General features: G+C 45.6%; 1 protein-coding gene across 3 annotated transcripts in view; it reads right to left on the minus strand.

Annotated features, from left to right (window-relative positions):
• Window positions 1-6,486, minus strand: part of rcn1 (reticulocalbin 1, EF-hand calcium binding domain) — a 58,990-nt gene extending 52,504 nt beyond the window's left edge. Inside the window, exons 1-2 of one of the 3 annotated variants that reach the window (XM_086008269.1) lie at window positions 6,315-6,486; window positions 5,966-6,187 (exon numbers count right to left, since the gene is read on the minus strand). In XM_086008269.1, coding sequence (XP_085864395.1) covers window positions 5,966-6,186 — 221 coding nt within the window. In that variant the 5' untranslated portion in view covers window position 6,187; window positions 6,315-6,486. Of the gene's footprint in view, window positions 1-5,965 lie in introns of all 3 variants that reach the window. The other 2 variants (XM_086008267.1, XM_086008268.1) reach the window with 2 other exon arrangements.
• Window positions 6,487-14,827: the final 8,341 nt, after the last annotated feature.

Below are 14,827 nucleotides of genomic sequence, written 5' to 3' on the forward strand. Positions count from 1 at the left end.
TTGCGCGCTCAAAATAAAAAACGTATTGGTAAAAGTTACAGAACACAAGCGAGAGCATGGATACATAAATGTTGACTGTCTGTGAGAGAAATGAAGTACTTTGGAGATAGTGCAGAAGAAGCCAGAGTTTTAACAACATGGGCCTAAAGATAGATCCTAAAGAGCTTTACATTTTGACTAAGTTGATTACTGCAAGCTAACATGAACAGCACTGCAAATCTCTCTGTGCCGAATAATCAGACTGCAGAGCACATGGGTCACAGGAATATCTTGCTATACTGGTACCGTACTTCTAACTGCAGGTTCAAATTTCAATCCTCTCCGAGTCTAGGTGTGGCACAGTTCAGCTGCACAGATCAGAGCGAGTGCTGTGCTATGAAGGATGTCTCAAGTTTACCTATAATCAGAACCTTTAAAGCTTCCTCTGTACTACAACTGTAGCGCAGCGGTGCAACTTTGTATCAATGCTAAAGTGAACACGTTAGAATCCAATCATTGCCCGACCTGACTCCAGAGCGAAGTGGAGTGGGATCTCCATCAGGAGAGTCTCACTCCACTTTGCTCCTGACTTCAGTATCACCCTGACTTGCTGTCGGTGTAAATGTCACCCAAGTCTCTGGATTGGAGTCTATTACCAAGCAGGCCCCCTAGCAAAATAAAAAATGCAGATAAACACACGCACACACACAGTGCCAAGTTTTTTTTTAAATCAGGTTGTAGGTCGTAACCATGACAACATGAAGGCAGGAGGGTGCAGGCTCGCACGGCCCCTTCCAAAAAAAGGTGTGCCTGCTTAGAATATAAATATATACTGCAAGACTAAATACACTTTGATAGAGTAAATAAAGGGGAAACAGTTTTCAGTGGCTGAAGGGTTGATAACCAGAGGACACAGATTTAAGGTGATTGGCAAAAGAACCAGAAGCGACAGGAGGAAAAACTTTTTTACGCAACAAGTGATTAGATTTGGAATGCACTGCTTGATAGGGTGGTGGACACAGATTCAATAGTGGCCTTCAAAAAGGGAATCGGATAAATACTTGAAGGAGAAAACATGGCAGGGGTACGGGGAAAGAGCGGGACTAACTGGATTGCTCTTCAAAAGAGCCAGCGCAGACTCGATGGGCCGAATGGCCCCCTGCTGTGCTGTACTGTTGTATGATTCAAAACAGCTGGGTTCTATAGAATACAAAACTAATGTTGTGTGGATCAAGACCGTCCATACATTAGGAGGGAAGGAAATAGTGCATGGATCCTAGGCTTAGTTTGAGTGGGAATTTTCCCCCATTCTCTTCCAAAATTTGCCCAAAGATTGGCGACACATCACCCCTAGATGTGTCAATCAAAAGCTGGTATTGGTGCATACTTTGAACTTGTCCTGGTGTATGGTTGCATGTGTTTATTTTGATTTTAAAGAACACTTACAGGATATAAAAAGGGGGAGAATTTCCTGGCTCCGTGCCCGGCCTCACTGGATCACCGGGAGCGACAAACATCGGAAAATCCAGCGGGTCGGACCGAAGGGCTGCAAAGGAATGTGCCCGATTTTCCACTATTCACTGTGCCCAGCTGATCCAATCGCAGACCCAGGAAAATCTCCCTCTTAACGCCAAGCAGCTTTTCTGCCCAACAGCTTTGACTCAGAACATCGAGTATAAATATATACAAATGCATGTAGGCACTCGCAGCTGTTGACCTCAGGTCTTTGCTCAGTTAGACCCAGACGGAGGAGAATTTGCCCATGGTTACAAGAGTAGTGTCACCCATTTAGAAACGGCTTAACACCTGTATTAAAATAGCACACCGAGGAATGTTGTTTGAATGCATTAAGGGCTCGTCCACTAACGTCGTAGAATCATAGAAATTTACAGCACAGGAGGCCATTCGGCTCATCTTGTCTGTGCCAGCGACAAGTTCCACTTTACAGCACTTGATTCGTAGCCTTGTAGGTTATGGCACTTCAAGTGCACATCCAAGTACTTTTTGGATCAGTTACTGATGTCATCAGTAGAAAGAAAGAAAGACTTGCATTTATATAGCGCCTTTCACAACCTCAGGGCATCCCAAACCACTCTACAGCCAATTAGGTACTTTTGAAGTGTAGTCACTGTTGTAATGTAGGAAACAGCAGCCAAATTGTGCACAGCAAGCTCCCACAAACAGCAATGTCATAATGACCAGATAATCTGCTTTTAGTGAAGTCAGTTGAGGGATAAATATTGGCCCAGGACACCAGGGAGGACGCCCCTTGCTCTTTATCAAAAAAAAAGAGTGCCATGGGATCTTTTACATCCACCCTAGAGGGCAGACGGGGTCTCGGTTTAACGTTTCATCCGAAAGACGGCACCTCTAACAGCGCAGCGCTCCCTCAGTACTGCACGGGGAGTGTCAGCCTAGATTTGTGTGCTCAATGTCTCTGGAGTGGGACTTGAACCCACAACCGTCTGACTCAGAGGTGGGAGTGCTACCCACTAAACCATGGCGGACACCAAAGTGGCTTCTCGGCTAATACGGTTAGTGTGCCACCAACCTGCATGCCCGCTTGGAGCTCACGGATTCTCACTAAACTGCTTGAATAGACCAGTCAGCCAACAGCATACGAGTTCCCAGGTGCCAATGTTGACTAACTCCATAGCTCCAGCACCCACCATCTAGTGTGTGATCATGGCAGCAGCTCCTACTCTCTTTGTAGTAGCCTACTGCCTTAAATCATTGCAAAATGTTAAGTTTCTGTTAACCCTTTCAGGTACTGCTCGTGTAATTAATTCCTGCTGATTACCACTGGTTGCGAAAGGCCTGGAAGTTTTATACATGCTCAGGCTTGAATTACATTTTCAGCTTTACATCTGACTTTCAAGATATTGCAATTTTTACACCAGATTTTACAATAGACAGAGCCCTTGGTTATCCAGCAGTGAAGTGTTACGTTAAAGAATAAATCAGCGACAGGTGATGTTGCTAATTGTCTGCAATGTGTGACATGTGATCTGAATGATCTTTATATCGCTCATTTCAATTATCTTGTGGCTCAACCTGGTGATCATACAACAACAACTTGCATTTTTATAGTGCCTTTAACGTAGGTAGTAAATATTAGCATGGGTGACTAAAAGCTTGGTCAAAGAGGTAGAATTTAAGGAAAAAGAAAAAAGAGGCTTGCATTTATATCGCACCTTTCATGACCACCAGAAGTCTCAAAGCGCTTTACAGCCAATGAAGTACTTTTTGAAATGTAGTCACTGTTGTAATGTGGGAAACGAGGCAGTCAATTTTCACACAGCAAGTTTCCACAAACAACAAATGTGATAATGGCCAGATAATGTTTTTTTTTTAATGATGTTGATTGAGGGATAAATATCGGCCATGACTCCGGGGAGAACTCCCCTGCTCTTCTTCGAAATAGTGCCATGGCATCTTTTTCGTCCACTAGAGAGGGCAGATGGGGCCTCAATTTAACGTCTCATTCTGAAAGACGGCACCTCCGACAGTGCAGCACTCCCTCAGTACTGCACTGGGAGCATTAGCCTAGATTTTTGTCCCTGGAGTGGGACTTGAACCTACAACCTTCTGACTCAGAGGTGAAAGTGCTACCCACTGAGCCACAGCTGGCACGGAGCTTCTTGAAGGAAGAGGTGGCGAAGCGGAGAGGTTTAGGGAGGGACTTCCAGAGCTCAGGGCTTAGAAGGCTGAAAGCACGGCTGCCGATGGCGGTTTGATGAGACTGGGGGATGCGCAAGAGGCCAGAATTGGAAGTGCGCAGAGATCTCGGAGGGTTGTGGGGCTGGAGGAGGTTACAGAGATAGGGAAAGGGGCAAGGCCATGGAGGGATTTGTAAACAAGGAAGAAAATTATTTTTAAAAAGCGAGGTGTTGGTGGACCGAGAGCCAAAGTAGGTCACAGAATATGTTTGCACCAGAAATGTTGTTGTAAATAATTTTTACAGAGCATACGTTCAGGTTACAGCAATGTGACGTGTGGCCCTTACTGAGACAAGTCATGTCATCTTCACCACATCAAATGGAGTTCTCTCTATTAATTATGCAATAAAGGATAATGCTACAGTGCAAAACAATCTACTGCCTTGGAGATAGTTTAATTGGTAAATCGTGCAAAGTGTATAGAAGGAACAATTAGCACCTAAAACATTTCTAGTCTTTAAAAAAAAAAATGTGGCTCTCTTATATTTGTGGCCCCTAGTTTTGATCTCGCCCACGAGTGGAAACATCTTCTCCACATCTCCCCGATCAAACCCTTTCAGAATGTTAATAGACCTCTATCGGGTCACCCCTCAGTCCTCTCTTTTTCCCCCCCTCGGGAAAAGGGCCCCAGCCTGTTCAATCTTTGCAGCCTCTCAGTTCTGGTATCATCCTTGTAAATCAGTACATCCCCGAACGTATTAATGGGCTACGTGGTTTCAGGGTATGTTTGCACTCGGGCACGGTCCGAGACTGGAGTTCAGCCTGTTTAAATCCGTCTTTGGAGAAAGTTCTGCACAAGCATGCCATGGCTCCTCTCCCACCAGTTAACGTTTAGGCACAAGTTTAAAAGTGGTGGTCAGCAGTGTCGGCGTGGCCTTCAAGGCTTAAATTAATTGCAGGCAGGTTGAAGCATTTTCCAATTTACTTGGCCGTGTTTTTGCACCTTAGTGTCATATGGAAACAGTGTATGAGACTGGAAACGGTGTGTCAGACCTCCCCGCAGGGATATTAAATTAAATTTTGCTGAATACTACAGAGTTCCAAGAAAATAACTTTGCACACAATGCCGTTAGATTTTAAAACTAATCACTGCAGCTACAAACACCTTCCTTAAGATTAGGCAACGGCCGAGGAAATCAATGTGAATCATGCTGAATCTTAAACGTCTCTCATCCCTTGGCTTGCAGTGGCCTCAGTTCCCTTAACATTAAGGGGTAACACACACACGGCTCGGAGTCAGAAGATTGTGGGTTTAAGCCCCAATCCAAAGTCTTGAGCACATAACTTAGGCGGGTCATCGATCTGAAACGTTGACTCTCTTTCTCTCTCCATGATGCTGCCCTGGCCTGCTGAGTGTCTCCAGCATTTTCTGTTGTTATTTCAGAATTCCAGCATCCGCAGCAGTTTGCTATTAACTTAGGCTAGTATTGTGCGAGAGCGGCACTGTCTTTCGCATGAAACGTTAGAGCAGGAGAGTTCTCAAGAGCAGGTGCCCTGGCCAATTATTTTTCCCTCAACCAACATAAATTAAAAACAGATGACTTGGATCATTATTGCATTGCTGTTTGTGGGAGCTTGCTGTGCACAAATTGGCTGCCACGTTTTCCTACATTACAACAGTGCCTACACTTCAAAGGAAGTACTTCATTGGCTGTAAAACACTTTGGGACGTCCTGAGGTCATGAAAGGCGCTACATAAATGCAAGTCCTCTCTTTGTATTTAAGGATTCAGTCGGTCCCCCTACTGTGCATACCAGAAACAGTTGATCGCTGGATAGACGCCCACTGCCACGTTTTCGTATTAACATGACACTTCGCTAAAGACACTGCTCTGAAGAGTCTTTGGGGAATTGTGTAACAACAGCAGCAGCCGATCACAAAACGAAACTTTGCAAGAGAAACTCGCGCCGGTCTGTAAGATTCATACTTAACAACTGCGGCCACTCAGCCAGCGATTCGTCCGGAATTATACTCTGTAAAGCTAAAGCTAACTGGAGCAACTAGTTTGCAACTTTAAACATGCTGGCGATAACCCGAATCTAAAAAAAACTCGGTGATTTACTGGGGCTGAAATCCCCACCAACTTTGGCTTGCATGCTTTGAGCTTGTGAAATTGGCAGGCGCAGCTGACGAGAGGACTTGCTGATACCCAGTTATTTTATGTGTACACGTGTGTGTAATATATATATATATATATATATATATATATATATATATTATATATAAATAATCAGGAATCGCCACATCAGCAGCCTTGCCAAGCTTACCCTAGGTTCTCCACGCTCTCCTCTGGGGTGAGCTGGTCGAAAGTCCTGGCTTCTTCCTTTCCCAGAAAGGCCTCATGATCGTACTGGAAGTTTTCGGCGTCCTCGTGAACCTGATCGCTCAGCTCGGGTTCTTGGTGGACCCGCTCGTTTCTCAAAGTGGGCTTGGGGCAGCCTCCGGCGATGTACAGCAGCAGGAAATAGACCAGCCGCGGGCTCCCCATGCTGGAATACATTGTAACCATTGAAAACACTGCAACAAGGATACAAACAAAAGATACAAATCAGGCAATCATCTGTTTCAATCACTGCAATCTCTCCTTCGTGGCAGGAATAAGCAGGTCTCCAGTACCTGTTTAAAACAATGCCCTTGATGTGTCGGAACAGCAGGCGCCTCTTAAAACATGCACACACCGCGAGCTGCCCCCATGTAAGTTTACACAGTTAGTTCAAACCCAGCGGCTCCTGCCGTCCTCTTCATGTGTCTGCCATCCCCCCAGCATTTGCCTTTGATCCCGGGCTGGGCCACTCACCGCTCCGCTTGCATTTCTGGCCAGCAGCTTGCGGGTTTGTTACAGCCCTTCCGATTGGCGAGAGGGCGTGTCCGTGACGTGAGGAGGTTGGAGTCGCCACGTTGCAGGGTTGGAGGTGCTACATCTGGCTCGCAAAACAACTTTATAAATGCTTTTATTTTAATCCCCCTCTAAGATGTAAATTGTGTATGTGTGCACTTTATACTACCCATCCTTGTGTGTGTGTTAACTTTATACTACCCATCCCTTTTAGAAAATATAGCAATGTATTTTAACATGCTTTTTTGTTTCTTTGCATAGCTGCACATGGTGTATTTGGACAGTTCTCATGCAACTACAGTTGTAACTGTTCTGTTGCTGAGGCTCAGTTGGTAACTCACTCGCCTGAGTCAGAAGGTCATGGGTTCAAGTCCCACTCCAGGGACTTGAGCACACAAAGATAGGCCCACACTCCAGTGCAGTGCTGAGCGAGTGCTGCACTGTTGGAGGTGCCGTCTTTCAAATGTGACATTAAACCCTCAGGTGGACTTAAAAGATCCCGAGGCACAATTTCGAAGAAGAGCAGGGGAGTTATCCCCAGTGACCTGGCCAATAATACATAACAAAAACAGATTATCTGGTCATTATCACATTGCTGTTTGCGGGAGCTTGCTGTGCGCAAATTGGCTGCTGCGTTTCCCTACATTACAAACAGTGACTACACTTCAAAAGTACTTCACTGGCTGTAAAGCGCTTTGAGACGTCTGGTGGTCGTGAAAGGTGCTATATAAATGCAAGTCTTTTTCTTTTTAGGCAGTGATTGTGGAATTGAGAACCGAAATATTTCAATCTAACACTTCATGAAAAGCTTTTTTTCTTCAAATTTAAGAAATTGTTGATGTCCATTATCTTTTGGTTGGCGCTCAACCAACCACTAAATGTTACATATAAAAATCTTGCATTTAGTGCACGTGTCGTGCTTGGGATATCGTATTCCCGATATCGTACGCCAGACATCACACTTAAATTGCACACTTTGTTACAGATGTAAAATAATCTTAAAAGAGAAAGGCATAGGAATTGCTCGATGAAAAAAGACCACGGTCCATCTAGTTTGACTTCTACCATCCTGGTAGTCGCATGCAAGAAAGAAAGACTTGCATTTATATAGCACCTTTCACGACCTCAGTATATCCCGAAGCGCTTTACAGCCAATTACAGGAAACTTTCTGGTATCCGGCACGGACGGGACCGACCTGGTGCCGGTCCATCAACAATGCCGGATAACAGAACGCTATAGTAAAAGATACGGAGCTCTGTAAAGCAACAAACCCTGTTACAGCTTCAAAACAATCGGCACAAGTTGCAAGCGTCTCTGTAGCTTAGCAACAGCTTCAGCTACACCCTTGCACAGCCACAAATGGAGAAAAAAATTAACGAAAAGTAAAAAAAAGTTACCTGAACCGACTCCAGAATTTTGCCGGTGGATAGAGCGTTCCGGTTATTTAGTGGCCGGTTAATCGAAAGTTTCCTGTAAATACTTTTGAAGTTGAGTCACTGGTCACTGTTGTAATGTGGGAAACGCGGCAGCCAATTAGCGCACAGCAAGCTTCCACAAACAGCATGGAAACATAGAAACATAGAAGATAGGAGCAGGAGTAGGCCATTCGGCCCTTTGAGCCTGCTCCGCCATTCAATGAGATCATGGCTGATCATCCAAATTCAGTACCCTGTCCCTGCCTTCTCCCCATATCCCTTGATCCCTTTAGCCTCAAGAAATATATCCAACTCTTTCTTGAATATATTTAATGAACTGGCCTCCACCACCCTCTATGGTAGAGAATTCCACAGGTTCACCACTCTCTGGGTGAAGAAATTCCTCCTCATTTCAGTCCTAAATGGCTTACCCCTTATCCTTAGACTATGACCCCTGGTTCTGGACTCCCCGGCCATCAGAAACATCCTTTCTGCATCTAGTCTGTCCAGACCTGACAGAATTTTATAGGTTTCGATGAGATCCCCTCTCAATCTTCTAAACTCCAGTGAGTATAAGCCCAAACGACACAATCTCTCCTCGTACGTCATTCCTGCCATCCCAGGTATCAGCCTGGTGAATCTTCGCTGCACTCCCTCCATGGCAAGAACGTCCTTCCTCAGGTAAGGTGACCAAAACTGCACACAATACTCAAGATGCGGTCTCACCAAGGCCCTGTACAACTGCAGCAAGACATCCTTGTTCTTGTACTCGAACCCTCTTGCTACGAAGGCCAACATACCATTTGCCTTCTTAACCACCTGCTGCACCTGCATGCTTACCTTCAGCGACTGGTGCACAAGAACACCCAGGTCTCTTTGCACTTCCCCTTCTCCCAATCTATTGCCATTCAAATAATAATCTGCCTTCTGGTCACAAACAGCAATGTGATAATGACCAGATAATCTGTTTTAGTGATGTCAATTGAGGGATAAGTATTAGCCAGGACACCGGGGAGAACTCCCCCTGCTCCTGTTCGAAATAGTGCCGTGGGATCTTTTACATCCACCTGAGAGAGCAGACGGGGCCTCGGTTTAATGTCTCGTCCAACGATGATACAACGCTTGACAAAGGGTTTGACCCGAAACGTTGACCCTTTCTCTCCACGGATGTTGCCTGACCTGCTGAGTTTTTCCAGCATTTTCTGTTGTTATTGATGATACAACGCTAATGGAGTTGCTGACTAATCACAGCAATCAATCTCTTATCAATGAGTGTACAACAGGCCCAGACATGAGGTGAAGAAACCCCCAGTGGTGGCGAGCTTTGGGAACCAGAGGCCACCTGTTCCTCCCGAGCGTGCTACACTCACCATACGTCACATCTCCGATTACTCATACACTTAATTCCCAAAATTTTATTTTCTGAACGGAATCTATCTCATTTGCATTTGAATGATTCAATACTAACGGCTTCCCCCATCTCCCGAGGGAGCCTGTTCCAGAGATTGACCACTCGCTCACTGAAATATTATTTCCACAGATTCGTTTTGAATTGGCTCCCCTTTAAGTGCAGGCCGTGCCCTCTGGTTCTACTGTTCTGGACATGATCGACATTATATAGTTCTGTTAGAATCATAAAAAGCACAATCAGATCGCCTCTCAACCTTCTCTTTTCCAGTGAGAATATGCCCAATTTACATAATTATACCTCATATTCTTAGGTCAGCTAAGGTAAGGTTGTAGGTCAGAGGCTGGGTATTCTGCGGCAAGTGTCTCACCTCCTGACTCCCCAAAGCCTTTCCACCGCCTAGAAGGCACAAGTAAGGAGTGTGATGGAATACTCTCCACTTGCCTGGATGAGTGCAGCTCCAACAACACTCAAGAAGCTCAACACCATCCAGGACAAAGCAGCCCGCTTGATCAGCACCCCGTCCACCACCGTGGCTGCAGTGTGTACCATCTACAAGATGCACTGCAGCAACTCGCCAAGGCTTCTTCGACAGCACTTCCCAAACTCGCAGCCTTTATCACCTAGAAGGACAAGGGCAGTAGGTGCATGGGAACACCATCACCTCAAAGTCACACACCATCCTGACTTGGAAATATGTCACCATTCCTTCATCATCTCTGGGTCAAAATCCTGGAACTCCCTCCCTAACAGCACTGTGGGAGCACCTTCACCACACGGACTGCAGCGGTTCAAGAAGGCGGCTCACCACCACCTTCTCAAGGGCAGTTAGGGACGGGCAATAAATGCTGGCCACACCAGTGATGCCCACTTCCTATGAATGAATAAATTTTTTTAAATCCCTCCATCCCCTCAATCATTCTGGTTACACTACTCTGTATCCTTTCAATAGCTATAATATCCTTTCTGTACTGAGGCAACCAGATCTGTCCACAGTATTCTATATGTGGTCACACCAATGGCAGGATTACCTCACTATTTCATCTCAATATTAACCTTTTAATACATCCCTGATTTGCTTTACTCATTGCCACCGAGCGTTGTTGCGATAGCTTCAATTTATTGTCATGTGCATGTGGGAACTCCAGAAGACTTTGTGTGCCAGTTGTGGCTCAGTGGTACCACCCTCTAGGTGGGAGCAGGTGCTGCTGGCTAAAACAAAAAAAGAAAATGCTGGAAATACTCAGCAGGTCAGGCAGCGCCTATGCAGCGAGAAACAGAGTTAACGTTTCAGGTCGATGACCCTTCGTCAGAACTGGAAAAAGCTGGAGCTGGGACAGGTTTTTAAGCAAGTGCGGGGGCCGGGAAAGGGGGGAGGGGAAGGACAGAACAAAAGGGAAGGTCTGTGATAGGATGGAAGGCAGGAGAGATTAAGTGACAAAAGGGATGATGGTGCGAGGCAAAAGGAGATGGTAATGGGACAAGTTAAGAAACAAATGATGGCTCTGGATGAAGTGTAAATGGCGATGGCAGAGTGAAAGACAGCTGCCATGTGAGAGAGAGAAAAAAAGATGGGGCAGAGGTTACGGTCTGGAATTGTTGAACTCGATGTTGAGTCCAGAAGGCTGTATTTACAACCCTTTCATCCCAGAAATTAACCTAGTGAACCTTCTCTGAACTGCCTCCAATGCAAGTATATCCCTCCTTAAATAAGGAGACCAAAACTGCACGCAGTACTCAAGGTGTGGTCTCACCCATACAGTTGTAGCAAGACTTCTCTACTTTTATACTCCATCTCGGTGTATAGTGGTTAGCACTGTTGCCTCACAGCGCCAGGGACCCGGGTTCAAATCCGGCCTCAGGTGACTGTCTGTGTGGAGTTTGCACATTCTCCCCGTGTTTGCGTGGGTTTCCTCCGGGTGCTCCGGTTTCCTCCCACAGTCCAAAGATGTGTGGGTTAGGTTGATTGGCTATGATAAATTGACCCTTAGTGTTAGGGGATTAAATACGTGGGGTTACGGGGATAGGGTGGGATATGTGTCGGTGCAGGCTCGATGGGCCGATATGGCCTCTATCTGCACTGTGGGGTTTCTGTGATTCTGTGATCTCCCTTGCAATAAAGGCCAACATTACATTTGCCTTCCTAATTACTTGCTGTATTTGCATGCTAACTTTTTGTGTTTCATATATGAGCACCCCCAAATCCCTCTATACCGCAGCATTTTGTAATCTCTCTCCATTTAAATAATAATTTGCTTTTTTATTCTTCCTACCAAAGTGGATAACCTCACATTTTCCCACATTATACTCCAACGCATCCACTATCTCTGCAGCCACTTCTTTTAAGACCCTAGGATGAAGGCCATCAGGTCCAAGGGACTTGTCGGCCTTTAGCCCCATTAGTTTGCCTAGTACTTTTTCTCTAGCTATAGTGATTGTTTTAAGTTCCTCCCTCCCTATAGCCCCTTGATTATCAATTATTATTGGGATGCTTTTAGTGTCTTCTACCGTGAAGACCGATTCAAAATATTTGTTCAAAGTCTCTGCCATTTCCCTGTCTCATCCTCTAGGGGACCAACATTTACTTTAGCTAATACAAAAGCAAAATACTATGGATGCTGGAAATCTGAAATAAAAACAGAAAATGCTGGAAATACTCAGCAGGCCAGGCAGCATCTGTAGAGAGAGAAACAGAGTTAACATTTCAGGTTGATGACCCTTCAGAACTGAAACGTTAACTCTGTTTCTCTCTCTACAGATGCTGCCTGACCTGCTGAGTATTTCCAGCATTTTCTGTTTTTATTTTTTTACTTTAGCTACTCTCTTCCTTTTTATATACCTGTAGAAGCTCTTACTGTCTGTTTTTATATTTTTTACTAGTTTACTTTCATAATCTATCTTCTCCCTCTTTATTATTTTTTTAGTCATCCTTTGTTGGTTTCTAAAAATTTCCCAATCCTCTGGCCTACCACTAATCTTCGCAACATTCCCAGCCAATCCACTCACCACCACCAATTCCATCCAATCCACTCACCACCTCCAATCCATTTATCTCCAGCCTTTTCAAGGCTTTACCCAGACCACAATGTCCTTTGTACCATGCTAGCCCATCATTCCAGATTAGGACCTGGACTGCATGGAGTTCACAACAAGTAAGCTTAGAGACCCTGTCCTTCTCCACCTCCCCAAGCAGTGATCATGCCTGGATAGCCCACCATAGAGTTGGGTGGGTGGGCCATTTCCAGTACTTCCCTGTGGAAATGGATCAATCTGGACACTTGTGTCCAGGAGACCAGATGTAGTGAGTGTCCTCTGCATTTGCATCTTGAGCCTCCATGCTTTTCACAATGTGGGTTGGTTTGACGATCGGAGGAACCATCTACTAGTGGGAACACTGGTAGGTGGCATCATGGTCTTCTACCATCCACACGAGAGCAAGTGATGGTCATCCAGAAGGCTCAACTGTTGGGGATATTTCTCCAGTTGAACCTTCTAGATGACTAACACTCCACCAGGAATGTTTCCACAGATCTCCCTTTGTCGCAGCATCTGAACTAGAGCTGGTGGTCCCGGGAGCACAGTGTTCTCCAGGGGTTGGTGCTACAGCCATCAGGCTCTTCAGCTAATTCTTCAACATATGGGTGGGAGCCACATTGAAGATGAATTGGCTTTTAGGCCAGTGAGTTCACTTGGCATTTCTACAGGCTCGGGGCGTGTACGGTATAATAGGACATTTTCCACTTTCAGACTCAGTGCTGGGTAAGTCAATATGTCTCCAGACAGACAATATGATAGTAAGCCAACAAATAGGGTGAGACTCCTTCCTGGGTCCCTCTGTCAAGACGACGCATTGCTTCCCATTCATGCTTGAATGATGGAGTGACAATCTTGGTGCCACACTGGGCCATGCTGGACATCAGAACAGTCAGCACACTCAGCTGCTCTGAAGACCACCCTGGAGAGTGGATGATCCAAACTGAGGTAGTCCAGAACATCTTCACCACTTGTGGGGGGGTGGGGGGGGAGTTACCAGATCGATCGACTTGCTCGCATCACCAGACAATCACCAATCTGCTCAAGGACCTCAGGCAGTCAGGGCGGAGGCTGGACTGTCTTTCATTCTTTTGTTTCTAGATCCTGTTGCTCAGGGTTGCCTGATCTCCAGGATGTTACAGAAAATTGCAGCAGAAGGTGGTTCTGGTTAACCCTTCAGTTACCTCCCCAACCGTGCTTCTCGGACACCCGGGAGTTGAATACTGACAGTTTGACTTCAAGAGCCCACGGGAGAATGCCAAGTCATTTGAAGAGTAAGGACGAACGTATTTTTTAAAATTCGTTTTATGGGATGTGGGCGTCGCTGGCAAGGCCAGCATTTATTGCCCATCCCTAATTGCCCTTGAGAAGGTGGTGGTGAGCCGCCTTCTTGAACCGCTGCAGTCCGTGTGGTGAAGGTACTCCCACAGTGCTGTTAAGTAGGGAGTTCCAGGATTTTGACCCAGCGACGATGAAGGATCAGCGATATACTTCTAAGCCAGGATGGTGTGTGACTTGGAGAGTGACTTGGAGGTGGTGCTGTTCCCATGCGCCTACTGTCTTTGTCCTTCTAGGTGGAAGAGGTCGCAGGATTGGGAGGTGCTGCCGAAGAAGCTTGGTGAGTTGCTGCAGTGCATCTTGTAAATGGTACACACTTCAGCCATGGTACGCCAGTGGTGGAGGGAATGAATGTTTAAGGTGGTGGATGGGGTGTCAGTCAAGTGGGATGCTTTGTCCTGGATGGTGTTGAGCTTCTTGAGTGTTGCTGGAGCTGCAATCATCCAGGCAAGTGGAGAGTATTCCATCACACTCCTGACTTGTTCCTTGTAGAAACATAGAAGATAGGAGCTGGAGTTGTATTTCCTTTAAAGTTTCTGCTGACCCAAGTTAATTATCCCTATTCATCTTTCTGCTGACCTTTTCAATTTTTTACTGCCACATCAGCTTGTAATATTCCAGAATCTTGTCTTTCTCCAGGTGTTCTGGGTTGACCATATAAAACGGTGTGAAGGGCAGGTGTCCCTTATTTTATGTCATCTTTATGAGGGCAGCTATTCCTTATCTTATGTGCCATCTTTACGAAGTTTAAATTAAAACGCCTTATCCAGAGTGGACCATTGTTTTTGTTCCCAAAGGTCAGCCTGTCAGACCCATGCACTTCTGTTTCAATAAGGTTATTTATTCAGGGTCAACAACTGTCCTGTTTCAATAAGGTCAGAATTCTTTCATAAGATAGTGTATTTTTCTAAATAGGTTATATGGCTTATTCCTTCACAATTGGTGAGTAAGTGCCGCTTGATAGCTCTGTTGATGACACCTTCCATCACTTTGCTGATGATTGAGAGTAGACTAATGGGGCAGTAATTGGCCAGATTGGATTTGTCCTGCTTTTTATGGACAGGACATACCTGTGCAGTTTTCCACATTGTCGGATAG

This window comes from Somniosus microcephalus, chromosome 15 (genome assembly GCF_052327205.1).
Source record: "Somniosus microcephalus isolate GS21.2 chromosome 15, FLI_Smic_1.0, whole genome shotgun sequence".
Taxonomy (NCBI): domain Eukaryota; kingdom Metazoa; phylum Chordata; class Chondrichthyes; order Squaliformes; family Somniosidae; genus Somniosus; species Somniosus microcephalus.